Source organism: Onychomys torridus, chromosome 4 (assembly GCF_903995425.1).
Source record: "Onychomys torridus chromosome 4, mOncTor1.1, whole genome shotgun sequence".
Lineage (NCBI taxonomy): Eukaryota > Metazoa > Chordata > Mammalia > Rodentia > Cricetidae > Onychomys > Onychomys torridus.
The window spans coordinates 126,593,569-126,619,539 of NC_050446.1; the positions used below are offsets into that span (position 1 = coordinate 126,593,569).

The 25,971-nt window shown below is 44.2% G+C and overlaps 2 protein-coding genes across 2 annotated transcripts; one reads left to right on the forward strand and one right to left on the reverse strand.

Moving 5' to 3' along the window:
- Positions 1–800: 800 nt before the first annotated feature.
- On the reverse strand, positions 801–24,387 carry Dpm1 (dolichyl-phosphate mannosyltransferase subunit 1, catalytic). Its single transcript, XM_036184005.1, has 9 exons — positions 23,436–24,387; positions 20,338–20,437; positions 17,423–17,456; positions 13,597–13,673; positions 13,353–13,378; positions 9,843–9,938; positions 5,516–5,584; positions 3,542–3,656; positions 801–2,779 (listed from the first exon to the last, which is right to left on the reverse strand). The coding sequence occupies exons 1-9, from the start codon at positions 23,594–23,596 to the stop codon at positions 2,675–2,677; spliced, it is 783 nt and encodes a 260-aa protein (XP_036039898.1). The 5' UTR covers positions 23,597–24,387; the 3' UTR covers positions 801–2,674.
- On the forward strand, positions 23,246–25,552 carry Mocs3 (molybdenum cofactor synthesis 3). Its single transcript, XM_036184004.1, has one exon. It carries the CDS (start codon positions 23,868–23,870, stop codon positions 25,242–25,244), a length of 1,377 nt encoding a protein of 458 aa, XP_036039897.1. The 5' UTR covers positions 23,246–23,867; the 3' UTR covers positions 25,245–25,552.
- Positions 25,553–25,971: the final 419 nt, after the last annotated feature.

Genomic DNA, 25,971 nt, shown 5'->3' on the forward strand with positions numbered 1-25,971 from the left:
GTGCTCTCACAGGCTGAGAGGCAAGGCGAAGGGCTGAGCCTGATACTTCCAGCCTTAAATGAGGTGTGATGCCCTCGTGCTTCACACATTCTCTTGAGATGACATAGCTCTGGGGCCATGTCAGCTCTTCCAGTGGATTGGTGTGTGGGATAACAGATGGACAAGAGCTCAGCTTTACTCAAGACAGTCTTCCAAGTCATCAGATGGCCACTTCTCCTTGACTTAAAAAAAAAAAAAGTGGGGTTTGTAGAGTTGAGGCCATTGGACTGGCGATGCCTAAGGATGGTCTGGCGCTAACCCTCTGTAGTCGGTGCTCCCACAATTTGGACACATGACTATTTGTGGACTGTGGGCTTTGTCACTTTGGATCAACCCCAACCAACACACCATGTCAACATCAACACTCTTGGGTCCACTTTAAATGAAGTAGTTCCCCTAGAGTATATGGATGACTAAATGCTTTGAAAAGTAGCAAGTGAAGCTGTGAAAGATTGGCCACACCCACTTTTTTTCTATAGGTGGTTTCTATACTTGTTTAACCTACAAGTTTGAAAGACTGACACATATATACAGCTCAGTGTTTAAGAGTTTGGTTAGGAAGTTGAACAAAACTTTATCCAACACTATTGTTTTCTGGAGGTATTACAATATATATATTTAAGAGCATAATCAATGCCTCAATGGAAAACAAGAGCTAGAAGTTGTTTAAAAGGGGTGGGGCAAGGCCTTTCATCAAAGGACTAGAGACATGGTACCTACACAATGTAGAAGATAGGCAAAGGGAATATGAAACAGGCAAAGTAAATTCATCTTTAGTTTTTCTTAGACACCCAGATTTCATACAGTAATAACACCAGTATGAAGAAAATCTGGATTTCATCACTGCCTTCACTTTGAAGCACAAAAGATGCTGGATTCAGATTGAGGGATTAAAAAAAAAAGCGTGCATGTTTATGTCACCAGAATTAGTACATAAATTCAGCATAAAAATTAGGCAACATTCTCCTCTAAATGACTTCTGAATGGTGGTTTTCACTGCTCAAACATGCCCAGTGCAACTCCAGCAGGGAAAGAATGACTGTGAAGCTAAGTACTGAGAAAATGAAGAGGACCAAAGTTCTCTGCTCCAATGAGGTGTGAGGTAGCAATGCTGTCTCTACGGTGACTTGTGAGCTGCTGGCTACTTCTGCTCCATGTACTTGGCATTGACAACTTAATGCGTTTCAAGAAAATAGGTAAGATTCCTCAGTACTCAAAAAACAGTTTCAGAATATTATAATCCTATGATTTTGGTTTAAAAGAATTTTAATTGGGCACTAATAAATTTTCTAGTTATTAAGGATGAAGAAGTCACTTCCCCATGGAACCTCAACAGGTTTTGGCAAACGGGAACACAGTAGTGGCCCTTATTGGAATACGTGCTATGGGTCCAGCTAGGGACACTTGGAAAGATTTTAATACTCAACATAAATGAAGATTTTAATCAATGTCCATACCTGTTACAATTAGCCAGAAAGATAGAAACAAAAATTTAAGATTTTCAATTTCTTTAGCATCCAAAGTAAGGTTGGAAAACATATATATATAGGTTATATGTCTAAGTGATGGTCACACCTAATCTCAGCACTTGACAAGTCAGGGCAAGAGGACCAGTAATTCAAGACCAGCCTACTACAGAGGAAGTTGGAAGTCAGCTTGTTCTCTTTGATACTCAGACTCTGTTTGCTAAATTGATTATCAAGTGACCTAGAAGCAGATGTCTCCTCTTTTTTCTTGCAAAGGATAGGCAACTAGATCTCATGTATTGACTCAAAACCTAAAACATGCTCCATGACTCAAAAGCTATGCTACAGATAGAAGGATGGTAAATGGAATGTTTGTCCCAGCTGCATGGAGCAACTTATCCTTCATTTTAACAAGTAGGACATTTTTCTGGATGGAAAGAAAAATAGTATACATTTTTGTCATGTTGGCAAGTTTGTTGAGGTACTGAAATAATGTAAAAACAAGTATTTTGAGATTAAACAAGATAAAATACTTTTCTTTCCAACAGAGGCTAGTGCTCAAAAGGAAAGAACAGAACAAACCAGGAGCTATGTGCCAACCACTGCCAAGCTCTTTCCCACCTCACAATGTATACTTTGCAGTTTGCTTCCTGGCATTCTTGCCAGGCTGGCACTCTCGGTCTGCATGCAGAGCACCACTTTATCTAGGTTCAGAAATCTGAGATACACTTTAAGGTCAGAAATTTAATTTCTTTTTCAGTTCATACATGAACTGTGTTTTGTAAAATAATTAACCTTCCCTTTCTAACATCTAGGTATAAAGAACTAACAACCTAGTTTTATGGAGTATTTCATATTCTTTCTCATAGGAAACTCCGCACCAACATATCTAATGAAAGCAGCAACATTTTACAAAAAACCTGTATACATTTATTTATAGGTCTTAATACAGCACAATGTACATGAAAGTTGAGAACATTGCTCATTAAGCCAATAACTTTGTAATTTTAATTTGAATATAAAATGGAGTTTCTTCAGAGAAATGATCCGTATGAAATGCACCTTACCTTTGGCTCATGTGTTAAGAGAACATTGATAAAAATCAGTCACCTGGGCTTCTCATACTTTTAATTGAAATGAACACGGTAAGTCTAAATGAATAATTTCTTTTATGTAGTAGCAAAGAGAGTCAATAATCCTTTCAGGAAAGAGACTATTTCATTTCCTCCCAACTTGGATTCACCATAAACTCGATCCACAAATGATATTGGAACCTGGTTAAAAAATACATATGCATTAATATACATACAGCATTATTAATACAAGAGCAAACCTTCAATCTGCTCCAACAGGCTGACATGTACATCGACAGTCATCGTTCTTCAAGTAACTGTCCTTTAGCGTATTTATTATCTAAAAATAAGTCATCTGACTCAAATCCACAGCTGTCTGAAAAGTACTGACCCAGAATATTATGTTAGTTCATTTAAATTTCAGGTTGTATTTCTAGGAAAAAAAAAACCCCACACTTTATAAAGTAAAATACCTTTCACTTTTTTCTCCCTTCAGTTTGCTGCATTAATGATCATGGTGGAGTTAAATTACAAATTTTCTAATGTTCACAAGGAAGGAGTCATTCTGGGAGGGGGTGATTTCTTGCTATGAGTAAGGGTTTGGTATTAGATATGGGGTTATCTCTAATAACTCACCATCCAGCCTGAAACCCCGCCTCCAGCTGGTGCTTTGTAACCCTGAACATTACTAAGAAGAAAAGCAGCCAAGAAGCTCATACTGCAAAGCTGACTGTTCAGAAGAAAGAGCTCTGGGTGCCAGAAACTTTATTATGTACAAGGAATCATGCCTTGGTATAAATCGCAGTAGGTCAAACACACTCATCTGAATGTTCACCTTGTAGTGTATGGACATTCCAAATAACCGGAAGTCTAAGACGCTGCTAACTCAGCAGTTAGGAGAGCTATACTTTTGTAAACCTCCGTTTTTGGAGAGTAGGACACTGAACTTAGCAACTCACTCACCTCACCAATGGTGTAATTCAGTTGTCTAGCTCGAACAATCATCTCCATTTGAAAGACGTAGCCTTTGGAGACACATTTTTCTATTAATTTCTGTAGAACTTCTTTTCGGTATAATCTGTAAGAAAACAGTATTTATAAACATCTGGACACGTGCCTGTCACACAGATCCTGAATTTTCAGAACTCACTGGTGTCTATAATGTAAAGCTCTCAGTAGTTACTGGGAGATACACAAGTTCTCAGAGCTTGTGATCATGTGTCTTGGGCAAGATGTACCTTATAAGAGCTTGGCTTTTATTTTACTGTTGAAAATGGGTTCTTAGTGTCTTCTTGAGACTTATACTATTAGGAATGATCAAAGTATGGTAAGCTAGCCACTGACACACAAGCACTTGTACTTCTGGCTTTGAAACATCAGCCTTCGAACCGGACATGCTAGAATGGCAGAATCGACAGATGGAAGTGATGATACGTATCAAGGTGACAAGCAGCCCAGCAGTTAACAGGCATCTGCTTGCCAACATGGGCTAAAGTCCTGAGGACAATCAGGTCACCCCAGGAACAGCTGTTAAAACTATGGGTGAGCTAGGTTAGACCAGAATTAGGCATCACAGGATGAAGGCCATCCTGCAGACTTCTGTGAACAATTGAGGTCACAGGCATTTGTGGTAGGCAAATCCCTTAGGTCAAGCACACCTCGCCATTTAAGCAAATGGCTCACTCAGTTCCTAAGATGGAGAAGACATGTGGGGAATCCAATCCTTTTGTTTGCAAATTCAAGCGGCAGGAGGCATCAGTTTTTAGAAGGGGTTTTAATTAAAACAATAGGTAGGAGGGGTGGGGATTTAGCTCAGTGGTAGAGTGCTTGCCTAGCAAGCCCAAGGCCCTGGGTTTGATCCTCAGCTCAAAACAAAACAAAACAAAACAAAAACAAAACCGAAAAAACCAAAAAACCAATAGGTAGGGAGGCTACAATTTTCTTTTTGGATTTTATCTCTCTCTCTCTCTCTCTCTCTCTCATGTGCATGTGCACACGCATGCTAAAAGTGGCAATTTGGCACAGCTATATATATTCTCTGAAGATCCAGGGAGTCTTACCTCAGGCTCCTATATCTTTTAGATTTTAAGTGTGGGTAAAACAGACAGGAGAGACTCACTTATAGAGAGAACAAGGTAACTGAAAAACAGAAATAGTAAGGGCCCCAGGCTTTTTTGCAGAGGATGCTATGGCTGGAATATGCATGTGCTGTTCTTTAGAGCACACCAGCAACAGCCATGTTTCCAATGGGCAGCCAAGCCCAGCAATGAGGTAAACAAGTACACCAAATTCAGCTTGGAAAGCAAAAGTCTAACACACTGCCTTTAACAAGGTTCTTTCGAGGTCCAGTTTGCTAACAGTCAGTGTGGAAGAGAAGCAGCTTTTTTGGGGGATGGAGGATGTTGAGACAGAGTCTCTCTATGTACCCTGGCCTGCAATTTACTATGTAGGCCAGGCTGGCCTCAAACCAGAGATCCATCTGCCTCCACCTCCTGCATGCTGGGATTAACATTAACATGCTTGGGAAAGCAGCTCTCCTAACAGGTTGTTTTTTTTTTTTTTTGGTTTTCAATGGCAGGGTCTCTAACCCTGGCTGGCCAGACACTCACAGAGATCTTCCTGCCTCTGCCTCCCAAGTGGTGGGATTAAAGGCATGACTGACCACCGCCTGGCTGCTTAATAGCCTCTTAAAACAAGGAATCAAGGGAAAAGTTCTAGATAAAGAAGAAACACTGTACAGCAGGGTGGTTGTGGCGGCGGCGGCGGCGCACCCCTTTACCCAGCACTCAGGAGGCAGAGCCAGGTGGATCTCTGTGAGTTCGAGGCCAGCCTGGACTAAAAGGGAGTTCCAGGAAAGGCACAAAGCTACACAAAGAAACCCTGTCTTAAAAAAAAAAAAAAAAAAAAAAAAAAAAATTAGAAGAAGAAACACTGTACCTGAAGCTACCTGTTAAGTCCGATGCTCCTGGTCTCAGCAAAATCTGAGTTATAAAATTGGCCCCACGGCTGCCAAATTAATCAGATTTTCCTTATTAATATATTTTAGAAACAAAAGAAACCCAAAGATACCCAAGAGCACAATGTCACAAATGTGATACCAATCTCTCTCTCTCTACACACACACACACACACACACACACACACACACACACACACACACACACACACTTAATTCTCTAGAATAATAAGACAATGAAATGAGACCTGACACTTTTCAGAAAAGAATAGGGAATTTTTACCCTTTGCAAGTGAAATAGAGGAGACCTGAAAGTAACACCCTGCCTAAATTTGTTGAGAAAGAAGGGCTGGGGGCATGACTGAGTTGGGAGAGTGCTTACCAGCATGTCTACAAAGGCCTGGGTTCAGTCCCCAGCACTGCATGGACTAAGTGTGGCAAGGTTTGCCTGGGCTACATGAAACTCTGACACACACACACACACACACACACACACACACACCTATGCATGCACATACACTCAACAACCTCCCCCAAACAAACTTTAGCTAAGGAGAAAAACCAGTCATTTAAACTTATACATGCTTTTGCAGAAAAAGGTCAAGGATTTGATAGTGAGGTTGCCATACAGGAAAAGATAAGGTTGGCTAAGTTCTTTTTCAGATCGCAGCAAATGGAGGCTGACTTTACACCTAGCATGGTGGTATAAGCATTCAGGAGACTACAGCAGGGGGGATCACAAAACCCCTGGCCAGCCAGGGAAGCAAACTGTCTGAAGAAAAACAAAGTGGGGTGGGGGTTTTGGGGTACTTCAAGGGGTGTCTGGATACCACACATCCTATTTTTATAACCGTACACTGTCTGAAACTGGAGATGTATTCTCCGGGTTTTAGAGAATGAGAAGTTAAAAAGCAAGGTGCTAGACGTGGGAACAGGGTGGGGTGTGACGCTCTGATCTCTTAAAAGATGCTAATCCCATCAAAGGGTTCATCCCATTATCTTCCAAACTAATCACCTCCCAAAGACTCCAAAACTCTGGGTGGGGGAGGGGTTCTTATTTAACATAGGAATTTGTGAAACACAAACACTCAGTCCATAACAATGGCTCTAGATTAACAGAGCCCACACAATTATCACTTGCAAGCTACTGGAGACTGTTGTATTAGCATTTCAAAGGGTATCAAAGGCCTGAAGGAAATGACTTTTGCATGGCAGCCATTTTAGCAACACAGGTTCAGAAAGGTTTTCTGGGATGGCCTAAAGGTAGAGAGTCACTCTCTAGAGCCCCAAAGCCCTAAACCAAGGCTTCCTTATAGGAGATCATTAAAAAAGAAAAAAAAATTCACCAGGCATTGGTGACGGCAGGCCTTCAATCCCAGCACCTCGAGGCAGAGGCAGGCAGACCTCTGAATTTGAGGCCAGCCTGGTCTACAGATAGAGTTCCAGGCCAGCCAGGACTACACAGAGAAACCCTGTCTTGATCTCCACTCTACCCCCAAAAAGATCAAACCGTAATGTTAGTGACTGCAGCTGGGATGAAGGCTACCAACAAACATTTTTCCAATCTTCAGTTATGTCTAAAATTTGTGATACTATTCCAAGATATAGTGCCCCCCCCCCCCCCCCTAAAACATAAAGCCCTAGAGAGCCTATGTTCTATCTTGGTGGTTCTTTACATGAGAATGACCCCATAAACATCTATTTGAACACTAGGTTGATGGAACTGTTCAGGAAGGATTAGGAAGTGTGGCCTTGTTGGAGAAGGGTGTCACTAGGGGTGGGCTTTGAGGTTTCAAAAGCTCATGCCAAGCAGGGCGGTGGTGGCGCATGCCTTTAATCCCAGCACTCAGGAGGCAGAGGCAGGCGGATCTCTGTGAGTTCGAGGCCAGGCTGGTCTTGTGAGTTCCAGGACAGCCTCCAAAAGCTACACAGGGAAACCCTGTCTAGAAAAACCAGAAAAACAACAAAAAACCAAACCAAACAACCAACAAACAAACTCATGCTAAGCTCAGTCTTATTCTGCCTCCAACTTGCTGATCAGGATGGAAGCTCTTAGCTAGTACACAGCACTATGCCTGCTTGCCTGTTGTTATGCTTCCTGACATGATCATGGATTAGCCCCTCTGAAACTGTCAGCAAGCCCCCAGTTAAATGCTTTCCTTTATAATTTGCTATGGTCATGATGTCTCTACATAGCAGTAGAATACTAAGGAAGACAGAAGTATCTGTCTGTGTAAGATCATTTTTGGTTTGGGCTTTTTTGTTTTGTTTGAGACAAGGTCTTAATCATCCCATGCTAGCCCTGCCCCTATTTCCACTGTGCTGAATTATATAAATGGGTTGCTACATCTAGTTGATGGGGATGTGCTGGGACTTCCAGGGCTTCTGCATATTAGGTGATCACCTCTAGAGCCAAAATGATTTTTACTTTGTTATCTTATATTTATATAAGATGGAATCTTGTTATGCTGCCCAAGTTGGTCCCAAAAGCCTGTGTTTAAGTCATCCTCTTGCTTCAGCCTCTTGAATATGGGGGACAACAGGCATGTGTCACACTGCCCAGTGATGGTGGATTTTTCTGTTTGTTTGTTTTTCGAGACAGGGTTTCTCCATGTAGTTTTGGAGCCTGTCCTGGATCTCGCTCTGTAGACCAGGCTGGCCTCGAACTCACAGAGAGCCACCCGCCTCTGCCTCCTGAGTGCTGGGATTAAAGGCATGTGCCACCACCACCTGGCGATGGTGTATTTTTAATTGGATGGTGTGGAATCCTTGTATGGTCCAAGCTGACCTTGAATTAGAATGTTTCGACTAAAATGTGTTCAAAGTCTCCCGGTCTGGGTTTGAATTCATTATGGACCACACTAAGAGACACAAAGCCTATTCAGTGCAGACAGTAACTGCTATCACCAAATGTACCAAATGCCATGACTGAAAGGTCAAAATGTACTCATGATTAGAACTCCCTAATGTTGATTAACAGTGAATGAAAGCCCAAGTTCAAAATGCCTTGGAAGATTAGTAACTCACTGTCAGCCTCAGCTGAGTCTGCTTTTACCCTCTGGAGACGGTCAGTCATGAAGTCTGCAATGGGTGTGAGAGGACCAGGAGTCGCTGTGTGTACTTCTCTCATCTTAAGATTCCAGCATTAGCAGGATTGAAAACCACTACTTATCCAATCTCTTTACTTCACAGAAGATTGAGTCTCTTTCATGTTTTAAATGACTACCCCAAGATCCCATAACTGAGGTGACTTTAATCTGCAATTAGATGAGGCAGTCGGTGACAGAAATTATTGTAGGTACAACTCTCTCTCCTTCCTATCACCTGACACTGAGTGGGTATACTGTGTATCTCTGTTCCTTATGGTCTTCACACCAAGAGCCAGATGACTCCCCATGATCTGTTTATGGAAAATATTGGTCTTATAGGAGCCCCAGCAGCACATGTAGGGGATGCAGAGATGGCTCAGGTAGCAAAGCGCCAGCCTCAAATACATGAAGACACTAGTAGGATCCTCAGAATGCTCACCGACAGCCAGGCAGAAACCCTATCCCAAAGTACAGGGTGGAGGAGGATGCCTGAAGACTAGCACCTAAACAACACTTGAGGTGCATATCTCCCTGTCTGTCTGTCTCTCTCTCTCTCTCTCTCACACACACACACACACACACCCTACATGCACACTCACGCAGCCATCAGAACTGAGATGTCCCAGCCAAGCACCAGCACTTACTGCCTGGTGTGTGACCTGTTAGCCAGCCCTGTGCTGAAGGGAGTTAGCTGCAGGAACAAGGCCAGGTGAAAGCAGTGGAGGGGCTGCCAGGCAGCTCAGGGAATCCTACCCAACTTTGTCAGACAGTATCAGAGAACTAGAATGCTGGCTTTAAGATGAGCAAAGTAAAGCTTTAAAAGGGTAAATATACAAGGTAAGAAAATATTGAGAAACATAATTCTAATCAAGGTCTGTCTGACTTAAAAGCTGCTATCATCTAGTGCTGTATTTACTTAAAATGGTTTTTCCAAAACTGCACTATATAAAACTGCAATCAAAACAGTAACTCTACTGATATAGACCAATGCTATCAAGGGTTCTAATAACTGTGCTCATTTTTCCCTAGACAGCCAAAGTAAAAATTTTGGAAAAGAAAAACTGTAGGTAAGATGCTATTTGGGAAGACTGATTGACAGTTATAACCCGATCCTACAAACCCAAAGGCCTTCACTGTGGTAATCTAATCCTAGTATTCCATCTATTTCCAATAGTTCCCCTGTAGAGAAATCACATAACATTATCACATACACACGTACCTGATTATCTTTCTTTTCAAATCCCAGCCATAAACACCCCCACTTCCTTTGTAGCGAGTTCCAGAGACAATATCAAAATTACCCTCCTTTTGTTTCCTGTGGGTGGGGGGAGAAACTCAATTAGAAAAAACTCTTAGGCTTTCAATAAGCACCTTTATAAATCACACAATCAAGTTTTAAGGGAAGCAGAGGCAAAGCACGAAGCCCAATAGATGACCTGACTGTCCAAAATGAGTCTTTCAAACCTGAACTGATCTATAATAATAATAATAATAATAATAATAATAATAATAATAATAATTATTTTAGTTCTTTTGAGACAGGGTTTCTCTGTGAAACAGTCCTTGTCTGTCCTGGAACTTGCTCTGTAGACCAGGCTGGCCTTGAACTCACAGAGATCTGCCTACCTCTGCCTTCTGAGTGCTAGGACTAAAGGCGTGTGCCACCACTGCCTGGCCAGTTATTAAAATTTTAAAAAGTTTTATGTGTATGGGTGTTCTGCCTGCCTGCATGTCAGCATGTGTTTGCAGTACCCTCAAAGGCCAGAAGGTGTTGGATCTCTTAGAACAGGAATTATAGGCTGGCAGTGAGCTGCCACATGGGTGCTGGGATTGGAACCTGGGTCTTCAGGAAAGGGCAGCTAGTGCTTGTGACCACTAAGCCATCTCTCCAGTCCCTTTACTTTCTTTTCTTTTTTTTTGGTTTTTTGAGACAGGGTTTCTCTGTAGCTTTGGAGGCTGTCCTGGAACTCACTTTGTAGACCAGGCTGGCCTCGAACTCACAGAGATCCACCTGCCTCTGCCTCCTGAGTGCTGGGATTACAGGTGTGTACCACCACCGCCCGGCCTACTTACTTTTCTTATACTGGAGCATGAGCCCAGGGATTCTATCTGCTAACTGTACCACATGCTGGTCCCAAGCCCTCCTCCATTGTCCAGGCCCCTTCTAGGAAAGGCCAGGAACCTCCAGACTGCTGTTTCTTCCTTTTTTTTTAAAAAATGAGTTATTTATTATGTATACAATGTTCTGCCTGCATGTATGCCTGCAGGCCAGAAGAGGGCACTAGATCTCATTACAGATGGTTGTGAGCCACCATGTGGTTGCTGGGAATGGAACTCAAGATCTCTGCAAGAGCAGCCAGTGCTCTCAGCTTATGAGCCATCTTTCGAGCCCCAGACTATTGTTTCTTAAACAAAAGAAGACATCCATCTTCCCACTAAGAGTTTTGTTGCAATTACTGAATTAGAATCCAAGTATATATCTGTATAAGTCAAAAGAAACCTTCCCAATTCTCAGACTAGGACAAACAACAATAACAACATCAACAATAATAAAAACATCGTTTCGCTTTAGTCCAGGCTGGCCTTGAATTTACAGCACTCTTCCTGCCTCTGATTCAGCAATGCTGAGATTATAGATGCTGCCACTATGCCCAGTACTTTCTTCTCCTTCCCCTTTTGTAGACTGGGTCCATGTATCCCTGGCTGTCCTAGAACACTATGTTGACTAGGTGGGCATTGAACACACAAAGATCAGTTTGCTTCTGCCTCCCTAGTGCTAGGATTAAAGGCTTGTGCCACTATGCCTAGCAAGCCCATTAATTTTTAACACTTGCAAAAATGGTCCAGACTATTCAACTCAGATATTTGCAACTGTGCTGGTTGGTTTTTGTCAACTTGACACAAGTTAGTCTTCAGAGAAAAAGGAACCCCAATTAAGAAAATGCCTTCTAGCCTGGCGGTGATGGCTCGCGCCTTTAATCCCAGCACTCAGGAGGCAGAGGCAGGCGGATCTCTGTGAGTTTGAGGCCAGCCTGGTCTACAGAGTGAGTTCCAGGAAAGGTGCAAAGCTACAGAGAGAAACCCTATCTTGAAAAAACAAACAAACAACAACAACAACAACAAAAAGCCTTCTTCAGACTGGTTTGTGGACAAGCCCCTGGGGCATTTCTTGATTGACGATTTCTAGGGAAGGGCCAAGCCTCTATGGCTGGTGCCATCCCTAGCAGTAGTTTTGGAATCTATAAGAACTCAGACTAAGCAGGCCAGTTAAACAGTGCTCCTCTGTGTCTTCTGTTTCAGTTTCTGCCCTGACTTTTCTCAGTGATGAATGTGACCTGGAAGTGCCAGATGAAATAAATCCTGTTGTCACTTTCTTTTGGGACTGCCAGCTCCTCAGTAATGACATGGAGACTTATTATGAAAGCTTGGCCTTTAGTTTAGGCTTGTTCCTAACTAGCTCTTATAACTTAAATTAACCTGTTTCTATTAATCTGCATTCTGCCATGTGGCTCTTTACTCTCCTCCATTCTGTACATTTGACTCCCTCGATATCTTGCTGGTGAAACTCCTGTGCCTAGATTCATCCCTGAGTCCTCTCTCTGCCTGGAAGTTCCTAACCTCTCCTGTCTGTCTATTGGCTGTTCAACTTTTTATTAAAACTAATCACGGTGGTGCATCTTCACATAGTGTGATTAAATATCCTGAAACAAAACCCTTCCCTCCCCACATTGCTCTTGGCCATGATGTTTGTCACGGCAATAGACACCTGACTAGGAAGGACTCAACAGACTCACAACCAGTAATGTCAGACTAGAACTTCTTGAAGAGAATCAGCATGCTTAGACCTTCAGATGGAATACACTCAAATGGCTAAAACAAAGTTCATGCATCTTGATGCATTTCCCCAAATGACTTCCCAGAGAGACCCTGTCTAGGACTCACCTCCAGCAGCATCGAACATGTCCAGTCTACCATCTTACTGCTTCTCTAAAAACCTTCACATCTGACAGACTGAACTGGTCACAACAGGATGGAACTCTCTCATGCTTTATTGGCCTTCTGGAAATGGTTTCCTTTAATTCTCTTTTTTAAGCACTGACTGCTGACTGACAAGGTAGTGAGTGTTCACACTGTGGCGTCATGATGCCTAGAATCCTGGAAATCCCGGACCAAATCCTATTGTCTGGTCGTTGACTATAACAAGTCAGGCCTAATTCTAGACAACAAGGATTTCATCTTTTCCTTGTTCTGAAAGAAAAGAGAATAGGAACCATCAAAGGGCTCCTAAAGTAAGTCATTTAGTCATAGACCTATATTTATGAGTCTCTAGTCTCTATGTTAGTTAAATTTTGACAGAAATGTTAAAGTAGCATGAATATTTTAAATGAACAAACTTTTTTTTAAATTTTAAATTTCTAGTATCAGAAATAAAAAAAAAAAAACAAGGCTGGAGAGATAGCTAAGGGGTCAAGAGCAATGGCTAGTCTTCCAGAGGTCCTGAGTTCAATCTTCAGCAACTAGATGGTGGTTCACAACCATCTATAATAGGATTTGATGCCGTCTTCCGCTATTCAGGTATACATGTAGAGCACTCATACATAAAATATAAATGTAAAAAAAAAAAAAAAGGCAACTCCCACCACCACTACCAAAAACAAACAAAACAAAACAAAACAAAATGAAACAAAAAACCCCAAACCAAACCAAAACAACTAGAAATAGTACCTACCTGATAAATTCAGGAATAAATTTAGGCTGAAATTTGGAAAGAATAAACAGTAAGTCAGAAACATATGACAAGTCTATCATTAACATCTAATCAAGAAAGGCAAACTGGGTATTTTGGTGCATACCTGTAATCTTAGCATTCTAAGAATAAAGCAGGGGGATCCCTGTACTCTCCAGACCAGTCTAGATGATACAGTAAGACCATCTCAACACTGAACAGAACAGAGAGTGAGGAGGCCACTTACATGGTGGGAGAGGTCAGCATCCATAATGATGACATAGTTTCCTGTGGCATGTTTTATTCCATGAATATAGGCAGTTCCTAAAAACCAAAGTTGTTAGACTCATTAACCAAAATAGCCAGAAGGAGCTGGAAAGATGGCTCAGCGGTTAAGAGCACTGGCTGCTCTTCCAGAGGACCCAGGTTCAATTCCCAGCACCTATATGACAGTTCATAACCACTGTAATTCCAGCTTCAGGGTATCTTCTGCCCTGTTCTGGCCTCTGCAGATACTTCATGTACATGTCGGAAAAACACTCATATATATAAAAAATTTGAAAAACAAAATCAACAACAAAAAAAGCCCACCCGAAATGCTTAGGTCTGCATTTAAATAGGAAAAGGAATCACTTTGCATCCCAAAACAAACATTCGTCTTCTAAAAGTGACCCTAACCAACTGGTAACTCTCTACGTTTAGTGGCACAGTTCACATGCATTATAAAAACAAGAAGGTAGGTGGCCACTCATCCTTTATTCTGATGCCAACTTAAAAAAAAACAAAACCAAAACAACACAAAACTAACCATCCTTGTATTTAAAATTAGCAAAAAAAAAAAAAAAAGTCTAATTGTCTAATATAAAAGTCTTTTCCTTTTTTGGGGTGGTGGTTTAAGTCGGGGTTTCACACTGTAGCTCAGGGTGACCTTGAACCTAGGAGACCCTTTTGCTTCAGCCTCAAACTGCTAAGTGTTGAGAGACGTTGGTGAGTTGGAACTGAGGAGTCCCAGGGCAGGTGAGAAAGACACACCATACAGACATGGCAGGTGGCAGTCCTGACAGGTGGGAGCTGCAGGAAAGACATGTAGGTGGCACTTACGTGAAAAGTTTTATTACTAAAGGGGGAAGAGGAAGAGAAGGGAGGGAATGAGAAGGGGAGTTTCTCTTAAAAAGGGACTTTACATAGGATGATGCTGTCAGGATGCTGAGTGGGCCAGAATGCTAACACTAAGAGCCATCACGCCAAGCTTCCATAGTTTCAGATTATATAAACATCACTATATGCTACGCTCCCTGGTCAACACCCCCACCTCAAAAAAACAAAAACAAAAACAAAAACAAAACAAACAAACAAAAAAAACCCAAAAGCCACCAAACCTTGTTAGTGATTTGGCATCTTCTTGAGAAAGAGGCCAGGTTTCTCAGAGCTTCATATGTACATATCAGCTTCCTAGCCACTGCCATATTATCTATTTCAGAAACCTCAAATATATTCCAATGACCCCCCCCCCAAGTTCCTGCCCCCCAACAAGCTACTGTGCAGGAAATGGCACCAGGTGTGCCACCCACGCCCAAAGAAGGCTGAGTTCCTGCCTCTGCTAATGACTCCCCACTGTGATTACAAGGCATACTGGCCGTATATCCCAACCATCTTTTAGCTGCCTACTCTGTCTCCACATTCACGTTGCCCCAGGCATTACCTTCTGGTCCCAGTTTCATTTCCCAGCCAGTTTCCCTTCTGCTTTTTCTGCACTCAGGTTCCAAAGGAGCTGTCTATTCAAGGTCAACTGCAATTTGCCAGTTACAATAGGCCCTACTCGAGTATGTGGCCAGGGGCCCAGCTATCTTATTTTGCCATCTTTGTGCACAAAGTCTCCCATTGAGAACTTGGTTGAGTAGTTAGACTGGGAATGCCTGCATTCTCTATCCCGAGTACCATCACAATCCATAGCAGTCAGGTTGCAATGGCTGACACCAGTTGAGCACTGCAAAATGAGAGACTTTTTAAATTTTTAAATTTATTTATTTATTAATATTTTTGAGACAGGGTCTCACTATGTAGCTCTGGCTAGCCTGGAATTTGTTATGTAGACCAGGCTGGCCTCAAACTCATAAAGATCCACCTGCATCTACTTGCTGAGTGCTGTGATTAAAGGTATGCACCACTAGATCTGGCTAGAGAGGCTTTTCAATGTTCCAACTACTGAGGAATGATGTGTTTGAGGTGACAGAAATGCCAAGTCCCTTGACCTGATACTTGCACACTGTACACAGAAGCTAGTGTCACAGTGTGGACAACTGCCATGGATCAATGAAAGCAGAAACAAGTTTTAAAGATAAAACATCACAAACATCTCATTTAGAGAGCTGAGTTTCCTAACAAATTTGACTGACTCTAATGTTTTCACTGACTGTTCAAAAAACTCTTTGTGGCTTTTTTTGAAAAGTGGCATTTTCCAGATCATTTCCATCTCAAAGAGCCCTGTGGACTTAGAAGTTCAAGCAGCTGATGCTGCCAGCAAGTTCATTCTTCTTTTCTTTTTCCCTCTTCCGTGTGTGTTTGCATGCACGTGTGCATGAACGTTTTCTCTCTTTCTGGGAATGAGGTATGCTTGTGTGAGCATGTGCAGGTCCAAAGTTGATGGTGGGAGTCATGCTCAATCCTTCTTTCACCTCATTTATTAAGGCAGGCTCTCTCAAGCAAACTCAGAGCGCACTGATCTGGCTAGTCTCACTTCTCCTCCTGGGGCTGAATTGCAGGTGAGCCACCATATACACCCAGCATTTCTGGAGCTCTGAACTCTGGTCCTGGTACATGTGCAAGTACTGAGCTCTTGAGCCATCTCCCCATCTTAGCAGCTTCCATCTGTTAAGAACTATGAAAAGAAGGCATTTCAAGTCTCTCCTCAGAACCACTGGGCTCATCTGAAATACTCTAGAACATCGGTTCTCTCATGCATGGGTCGCAACCCCTTTGGGGGGTCAAATGACCCTTTCAATAGGGGTCGAATATCAGATATGCTGCATAACAGATTTTACATCATGATTCTTAACAGTAGAAAATTAGTTATGAAATATCAATGAAATAATTTTATGGTTGTGGATCACCACGACACGAGGAACTGTATTATGTATTAAATGGTCAAAGCATTAGGCAGACTGAAAACCACTGCTCTAGAATGCTGTTAAAGGTGGAAACTTTTTCATCCTTAGAAATAATCACCTTTTAGACTTGCCATTTTTTTGTTTTTGTTTTTGTTTTGTTTTTTGAGACAGGGTTTCTTCTCTGTAGCTTTGCGCCTTTCCTGGAACTCACTTGGTAGCTAGCCCAGGCTGGCCTCGAACTCACAAAGATCCACCTGGCTCTGCCTCCCGAGTGCTGGGATTAAAGGCGTGCGCCACCACTGCCCGGCTAGACTTACTATTTAAAGACTTTGCAAAGTATATACTGGTCCAAGATGTGCACTCTCAGACCCTGGCTCTTCCTTTATATAGGCTACATTATATGGAACCCCATTTCCCAGGTTCTTGTCACTTGTGTTCCAGACAGTTGTGGGAAGCACAAGTGAAGACTGCCAGGGGAAGCCAGAGATGTCTAAGTAACCCCGTCTGCATGGCATCTAGCAGCATCAACTGACTAGCTTCCACAGCTCCACCTTCAGCAACCTTCACCCCTGCCCTACATTCTGCTTCCTCTACACAGAGCAGGTTTCTGGGCCCTACTATATTCCACCTTACAGCCTCCCCACCCCACTTCAGCTCCTCAGCAGTCAGTGGCTCCTCTCCTAGAAGCTCAGCTTTGTATCAGGCTTCTGAATAATTGTTCTTCTTGTTAACTGGAATCCCTTATTAAATATCCTATTTAGACAGAAGTAGTGGTTTATGTTTTGTTGAGTGGGTCCTGACTGATACAGGCAACCTAAGTGAAACCATCAGGATGTCACAAAGATCACTAAAGATCACTAAAGGCCATCACAGCTGACTGTACTTGGGCCCTTTTCCAAACGGGGAAAACACAGAGGCAAATATGACTAGATCAGGTAATAGGAAAGGGCTGGAGCCCCAACTTACCGAGGCCCAGCTTTTTCTCCCGTGGTCTTAGGAGCTGCAAGAAAAAGAAACAACATGTCAACACAAAAAGACAAAAATATTTTAAATTTCATTTTATTCCCATAAATACATACTCAAGACTATACTTCCAGGGATCTTTCTTAAGTTTGTTACTATAAATGCAATCTCATTGAAAAAGATTAGTTGAATTTATTAGACCTTGAAGCAGAGTATGTTCAACATTTTTGTCCAAAGCCAAAAAGGTATTTAGGGGCTGGAGATGCAGCCTAACATGCATGAAAAGCTGGCTCCCTCCTCAGCACTATATACTGTGGTGTATCACCAGCAGTACCAGTGTTTGAGAGGCAGCGCCAAGCATCAGGAGCTCATGCTCAGCTGGTTGAGTTATCCCAGACTTTAGGATGCCTACTTCTAACATCAAAGCAAAGACAGCAGCCATCACACCAGCCAGCTCAATGCAGCTTTTTTTTTTTTTTTGAAGATTTCTGTTTGTTTTTTAAGATAGGGTTTCTCTGTATAACAGTTCTGGAACTTGCTCTGTAGACCAGGTTGGCTTCAGACTCACAGAGATCCTCTGCCTGCCTCTGTCTTCCGAGTGCATGGGCTACTACGCGTGGCGTTTTTTAGATTTTTAAATTTTATTTTATGTGTTATGAATTTTTGCCTGTGTGCATGTTTATGTACCATGTGCATGCCTGGTGCCCATGGAGGCCAGAAGGAGGTGTGTGAGTCACTAGAACAAGAGTTAGGAATGGTTGGTTGTGAGCTACTCTGTGGGTGCTGGGAATCAAACCCAGGGCCTTTGCAACAGGAAAAAGAACTTTAATTCTAATCCTACAGGTAAAGTTTTTACATGTCCCCTACTTCTGGTTCTACTCTTACAGGAAACATCTATCATACTTTTTTTTTTTTTTTTTCCGAGGCAGGGTTTCCCTGTGTAGCTTTGCACTTTTCCTGGAACTCACTCTGCAGACCAGATCTCACAGAGATCCTCTTGCCTCTGCCTCCTGAGTGCTGGGATTAAAGGCGTGCGCCACCACTGTCCGGCTGTTGTTCTATTTTTGGAGACAGGGTCTCACTGTGTATCTCTGGCTGGCCTGGAACCCACTCCATAGATGAGGCTGGCCTCTACTTACTAAGTGCTGGGATTAAAGACATGTACCACATCACTCAGCCACATCTACCCTTTTTACAAGCACTCGATGATTCATTTTTAGAAAAACTGAGCCTTTAACAAATCATTCTACAGCTTTCCAAAGTTTTGGGTGTCATTATTCATCTACCCAAACTTTAAACACTATGGCCACCCCTTCTCCTCTGCCAGCTTAACTATGCCTTGAATGACTGACCTTGTTTTCTACTGTTCTAATAACATATCCAGCTGCTTTTTGTTTTTCAAGACAGGGTTTCTCTGTGTAACAGAGTCCTGGCTGTCCTGGAACTCGCTCTGTAGACCAGGCTAGCCTTGAACTCACAAAGATCCACCTGGCTCTGACTCCGAGTGCTGGGATTAAAAGAGTATACCACCACATTCAGGAAGGTATGTATTGAGGCCATCCTGGATAACTTAGTGGTAAGACACTGTCTCGAAGAATAGAAAGAGAGATGATGATATAGCTCAGTGGTAGAGCATCTGTCTAGCATGTGCAAGGCCCAAGGTTCTCCAGTATCACAGGGAAAAAGATCTAGTCTTCTTATGGTGATGAACTAATATTTCTTGAAAGGCAAGTTTAAGTGTCCAGAGAGTCTCCAAAGACTTCTGTGTCTCTGACAATGGTTCTCTATCTGGAAAAGGGACAGTGCTGCCCCCAAGGGAACATGAAACAACTTCATTTCAACTTGCCAAGAAGGGAGGGAAGCTGCTACTGGCACCTTGTGGGTACAGGCCAGAGATGACACTAAACATCTACAATGACAGGTCCCCACAGTAAATCATCCAGCAATGTGTGCAAACCAAGAACCCCTGGACTGCAGTGAGCTGCAGACACAAATGAGAAATGCAAGCTGACATCAGAACATGTTCTACAGTTAAGTCTATACTCAACTGTGCACTTTTGGTCCAAGCTATCCAAAGCAAGATTCACAAATATCTCGAAAGATTTAAAACCTAACTAGTAATAAAAAAAAAAAAATACAACTCACAGCAACTATTGGTGAAGCCACAGCTATGCTGTACCTTTCTTTACAAGTGTACATGTGTGTTAGTGTGATGGGTTTACAGACAACTATGAATTGCCTGATGTGAGTACTAAGATCTGAACGCAGGTTCTGACAGAACAGCAAGAGCTCTCTCTAGCCCAGACAACCCTCTCACACTCACGCTCTTCTATACTAAGAACATCTTCTAATGATTATATTAATATCTCCTACTAAGCTCTGACTCTGCTTCAAATTCATGAAGCCACTATAAAACCGCCTCTGTACCTGCCCAAGTCACTCCTGCAGGGGACAGGCTTCATGGCAGTGAGAACGTCAAGTTGGAGATTTGGGGATTCAGGAAGTATCTCCCCAACTCCCCCTATTCTTTGGGAAGAAATGCGACTGCCTCAAGCCCTGAAGTCATTCCTGTATCTCCGCTAACAGTCTTTCCTCCCTACAAGCTCAGAGCTCAGGCAGCACCGTGTACAAAGTACATGCAGGCCCAGAGAAGGGAGAGAACAAGACAGAAACCAAGAACTCCTTCCTGATTAGCGCTATAACATACCCACCAACAGTGTCACATTTTAATATTTTAAGAAAATGTATCTGCAGAATCCATCATAAATCAGAGGTCCACTCTTTTGTTGTAAAATTACCACTGGCCCACATAACAGATACATAATTTTGATCCCCAAATGGTCAGCTGCCTTTCGTCTTTCCAGACTTTGTTCCTTACCACCCTTCCCCCCAGAGAAAGGAAGGGGTCTGTGACTTACAATTCTGTCTGGCCCATAGATCTTTTCCAGTTGTTCAGCAACTTCTCTTGTCCCATCTGGGGTTCCATCATCTATGATTATAATTTCATAGTTGATTGCACTAAAATAAAATTTAAATTTATATTAATGTTAGGTGATAATCTCTCAAATTTTTAAGAAACTTAAGTTAAAAGCCAGGAGGATATTTAAGGCCATTCCCAGCTATAGTGACTTTCACGGACAGCCTGCAATACCAGAGATCCTATTTCAAAATCCAAAGCAAAATAATACTTGAAACGACACTAGCAAATTTAAATAATAATTTAAATAATCTGGAATTTATCTGACTTAATTTCACTTTTTATTTTTATTTATTTATTTGTTTAGGTTTTTGAAGACAGGGTTTCTCTGTGTAGCCCTCGCTGTCCTAGACCAGGCTGGCCTCAAACTCAAAAGATCTGCCTGCCTCTGCTTCCAGAGTGCTGGGTACAAGCCCCCACTGACCAGCTATTTCACTCTTAAAATCACTTTCTATTATATTCACACAATAGTTTCTCCCCTAAAAACCATCCAACACTAGTTGTCTGGTGGATAAATCCCACCTGCTGCACATAATCATCATGCCCCACCCCCTTGTATAAGACATAAAGGGAATGGAAAAGAAATGGCGTCTTCCTCTTGAGCCTAATTAGGTGCCTAGGAAATCAACCAGAATACAGACTGTTAAAGGTTGTGAAAGTTAGCCTTGGCAAACTTGGTAGGAAGGAAACAAAACCCAGCCTACATGTCAAGAATAGGTACAATGGAGACTTAGCAGGTAACAGCACTTGGCATGCAAGCATGAATTTGGATCCCCAGCAGCCAAAAGAATGGGGATGACTAGGCATTCTTGTAACTCCAGCACTGGGGGGTTGGAGTTTGAAATAACAGAAGCTTCCCGCTGAGAAAGACCCTGTTTCAAAAAATTCGAAGTGGAGCGATAAAGAGGAAGACAGCAGATGTCCTCAACTAGCCTGTGTGTGTACACACTCTGCCCCCACAACATACACCAAAGGGTAGGACACTGACCAGCTTCTCACTGTTCTTTTAACTCTAGGATAGGTATTTAATTTGTCAAAAACACAAAAGCTGTTGCTTTTGAAAAATGTATGTCACAAAGAGAAGTCATTCTTAAGCAAAATTCCTCCCTTTCTGGTTTCAAATAAGCCATATCTCACCAGAGGGTCAGGTTGTCTAAACAACTACATCTGAGATGCAGCTATTCCTAGTAAACCTCATTTTGATTCCAGAACATTCACTGCAGGATGCAGCTCACTGGCAGAGTTCCATCCCCCAGCACAATTGGCCCCCAAACCACAAAAAAGGATATCCCAGAACTTTAGAGGCCGGGGCTGGGGAATCCAGCACAGCCTTGATTACAATGTAATGGAAGGGAGCAGGAAGCGGAGTGGGGTGGTACCGGGTGTTGGACTCATAAATTAAACAGAACAAAAAATACCATAAAATCAGTATACAAAACCAGAGTACATGAAAGTGTTATGGTTAAGTTCTCTAATTTGGGAAAAGCTGGCAGAACCAAATTAAAAGAGAAAACCTAACGAAAAAGATATGCATGGCACATGTAATATATACAAACTAATTTCTATTCAGGCATAATCAAAACAGCAATCATAAGCCTGGCCAGTGGCGGTAGCTGGCCTTTCAATCCCAGCACTTGGGAGGCAGAAGCAGGTGGATCTCCAAGTTTGAGGCCAGCCTGGTCCACAGAGTGAGTTCCAGGACAGCCATGGCTACAAAGAGAAACTCTGTCTCTAAAAACCAAAACTAAAATAAAATAAAAAAATAAAAAAATAAAAACAAAACAAAAAAAAACCCCACCAAACAACAACAACAACAAAAAACCCAACCAAACAACAGCAACTCCAAATAGACATACAAGAACAACAAGCCGGGCAATCCTGGCCCTGAGTGGTGGCTCACACCTTTAGTCCCAGCATTTTGGGGGGGCAGAAGCAGGCAGATCTGAGTTCCTGGCCAATCAGGGCTCAAACAAACAAGGCAGTCTATGGCTTTCAACGGATCAGTATGGTGAGGTTGTGCGTTCTATAAAGAGAAACTATGTATCAAATTTTTGTTTCGTTTGTTTTGTTTTTGTTTTTTGTTTTGAGACAGTGGCTGTTAATGTAGCTCTGGCGAAATTGAACTTGCTACAATCCATCTGCCTCTGCATCCCTTGCATCACACCACCAAGCTTGGCATCAAGTACTTTTTCTGACTGCTAGAAACATGGGCACAGCGTCCTCGTTTTCATTTGAAAAGCAAAACAAAAACTAATGAACAAACAAAAAGCTCTGGAAACAATCTGTGTTCTCTGACAAAACTGGTCTAAATAAACAGCGCTCTACATGGCATTCTACCTAACTTGATGACATTTGTCTGGCCGTAAAACAACTGACTCCATACTGCTCTCAGGATGCATTTTATTTAGTTTACTTAGACCTTTTTAAAAACTTGCCTAACACGTCCAATGTCAGAATTCCCGTTCCTCTAAGGGCTAGGAAGGGGGCTCAGTAGAACTCTGCCTAGCAGTGAGCAAGGCCCCGTGTTTATGAACACAACAGACAAACTAACAAGACCCAGTTTCTAATCACGGTGCCAAACATGCTCGGCGAAGGTGCTCTCTCCTTTGCTCATCAGCAGTTCCCTGACAGTGCAAGCATCAAGCTTACGTAAGCACTCAGCCCTGCGGTGGTGGTGAGAGCATCGGCTCGGGGCTCCCGGCTCTGGCGGCAGATCGTGACCGCCTGGAGGGGGATAAGGTTAGGCTTTCAGCCTCGCCCCGAAGTAAAAGTGGAGTGAGCCCTTTCGAGAGAAAGGCGGGGGAGGGGGCGGAGGCCAGAGCGAGCTGTCATTAGATAAATAGGTCTCGCCAGAGACCTGAGCAGGAATGAGAGCAAGGGAGACAGACGCGGGGCTGACCGCCATGGCTTTCCTCGCTGGGAAAAGCCTCGAGCAGGCTCGGGCTGGAGCGGAGGCCAGATGGGTCTCCTCGCGCGGCCAACCGCCGACCCGCAGCCCGCGGCTGGCTCCGCGGCGCCCGCGCGAGAAGCTTCTTCTACCTCTCGGAGAAGCTCTTCACCAGCAGCCACACGATGAGCGGCAGGTTCTCGCGCTCGTTGTAGGTGGGCAAAAGGACCGAATACTTGTCCTGTCGCGAGGAGCGGCCCTGCGGCGGTCGCTGAGACGCAGCACCGCTGCGACTCGCCCCTGTGGAGGCCATGACGGGTCTGCGCGAGGCACCGGAAGCGGAATTACGTCACCCGCGTGGGTCGTACCAAATTCCGGAAACTGAGGGAGTCTTGGCCTCCGTGTGGTTCCCTGGAAATACTCAGATTCTATGACTGTTTCAAGTTGACTCTGAAGCTTTCATCAGGAAACACCCCTTCGTTTCATTTCCTCAAACTCGAGGAAGCGTCTTAGTCGTCCAGTCGCCAAGAGACGGGTAACCGGAAACGGAAGTCACTTCCCGGATATTTCCGGAAGAGGCTGTCATGGCTGCCCAGGAGGACGTAGCGGCCTTACAGGGTGAAATTGCCCGGCGTGAGGAAGAGCTGGCTTCGCTGAAGCGGAGGTTGACTGCAGCCCTGGCGTCGGAGTCGGAGCCCGAGCGTCCGGTCCCGTTGTCGCCGCTGATCCCCAAGGCCGCCCTGTCGCGGGATGAGATCCTACGCTACAGCCGTCAGCTGCTGCTGCCCGAGCTGGGCGTGCGCGGTCAGCTGCGCCTGGCGGCCGCTTCGGTGCTGGTGGTGGGCTGCGGCGGGCTGGGCTGCCCGCTGGCTCAGTACCTGGCGGCGGCCGGCGTGGGCCGTCTGGGCCTGGTGGACCACGACGTGGTGGAGACGAGCAATCTAGCCCGTCAGGTGTTGCACGACGAGGTGCTGGCGGGCCATGCTAAGGCTTGGTCGGCGGCCGCCGCGCTGCGCCGCCTCAACTCGGCGGTGGAGTATGTGCCGTACGCGCGCGCGCTCAGCGAGGCTTGGGCGCTCGACCTGGTCCGCGGCTACGACGTGGTGGCCGACTGCTCCGACAACGTGCCCACGCGCTACCTGGTGAACGACGCGTGCGTGCTGGCAGGCCGGCCGCTGGTGTCTGCCAGTGCGCTGCGCTTCGAGGGCCAGATGACGGTCTACCACTGCGACGGCGGGCCCTGCTACCGCTGCGTGTTCCCGCGGCCTCCCCCGGCGGAGACGGTGACCAACTGCGCCGACGGCGGCGTGCTCGGAGTGGTGCCCGGCGTGCTGGGCTGCGTGCAGGCGCTGGAGGTGCTCAAGATCGCCGCGGGGCTCGGGACGTCCTACAGCGGCAGCATGCTGCTCTTCGACGGCCTCGGGGGCCATTTCCGCAGGATCCGCCTGCGTGGCCGCCGGCCGGACTGTGTCGTGTGCGGTCAGCAGCCCACCGTGACCCGCCTGCAGGACTACGAGGCCTTCTGTGGCTCCTCGGCCACGGACAAGTGCCGTGCCTTGAAGCTCCTGAGCCCCGAGGAGCGGATTTCTGTGACTGATTACAAGCGGCTTCTGGATTCCGGAGCGCCCCACATCTTGCTGGACGTCCGGCCTCAAGTGGAGGTGGACATCTGTCGTCTGCCGCACGCCCTCCACATCCCTTTGGATCAGTTGGAACGCAGGGATGCCAACAGCCTGAAGCTTTTAGGGGATGCCCTCCGGGACGGGAAGCAGGATTCGCAGGAAGGAGAACCTGTCTCCGTGTATGTGATTTGCAAACTGGGGAACGACTCCCAAAAAGCCGTGAGGGTCCTGCAGTCCTTAAAGGCAGTGCCAGAGCTAGACTCTGTAACCGTTCAGGATATTGTAGGGGGACTCATGGCCTGGGCCACCAAAATTGATGGGGCATTTCCACAGTACTGAGGGGACAGCATGTGATATTCGTGGATGGTTGTGATAACCTTGAGGATCCATTTATTCGAACCTTTCCAGTAATGTGAGGAAGAGCCTGGGTCCACAGTTTCAGAACAAATGGACTCTCTTTTGCAAAGAGCTTTTTGAGAAAACAGGATAAAATTGTTTCTGAGAGCTGCTTTGTGTTTTGGGCACTTGTACAGTACCTTCAACATATGCCATGGAATGTGACAGACAGTGTTTATGTTTCCCATCTATTCCAATCAAAATATTCTCTGGACCATCAATTTTATACGTGGAATTAAGATGCAGTTTTACTGCACCCTAGTCTGACTGGATTATTTACAGATGGCACACTTGCATTCAGCCCATTTTAAATGAAGGTATTTGAGAGGTTAGAGATGTGGCTTAGCGCTGGCTGCCCTCCCTACCCCACATTGGGGGGGGGGTTCTCTAGTTTGACTCCCAACTGTCTGTAACTCCAGTTCCACGAGGTCAGATGTCTCCTCGACTATTCCAGCACCAGATGGGGTCTTGGTGCACAGACATACATGCAGGCAAAACACTCATACAGTTAAAAAAGATCACTTGAGTCTTATTTCTACTTAAAATGGTAGGATACACACACTAGAACTATGTAACTGCAGAGTGTTTTCATTATCTGGAAACTGGTCATTGGAGAACCTTTTATGAGTGTCAGTACAATCCTGACAGCACAATGAAGGGAACTGATTGT

Coding starts and splice junctions, on each gene's coding strand:
- Dpm1 (XM_036184005.1), bottom strand. CDS start 23,596: ATGGCCTCCACAGGGGCGAGTCGCAGCGGTGCTGCGTCTCAGCGACCG. Junction 13,674..17,422: donor GGAGAAAAAGCTGGGCCTCG/GTAAGTTGGGGC, acceptor TTTGGTTTTTAG/GAACTGCCTATATTCATGGA. Junction 3,657..5,515: donor GACTTAACAGGTAGCTTCAG/GTACAGTGTTTC, acceptor GTTTTCTTACAG/ATTATACCGAAAAGAAGTTC.
- Mocs3 (XM_036184004.1), top strand. CDS start 23,868: ATGGCTGCCCAGGAGGACGTAGCGGCCTTACAGGGTGAAATTGCCCGG.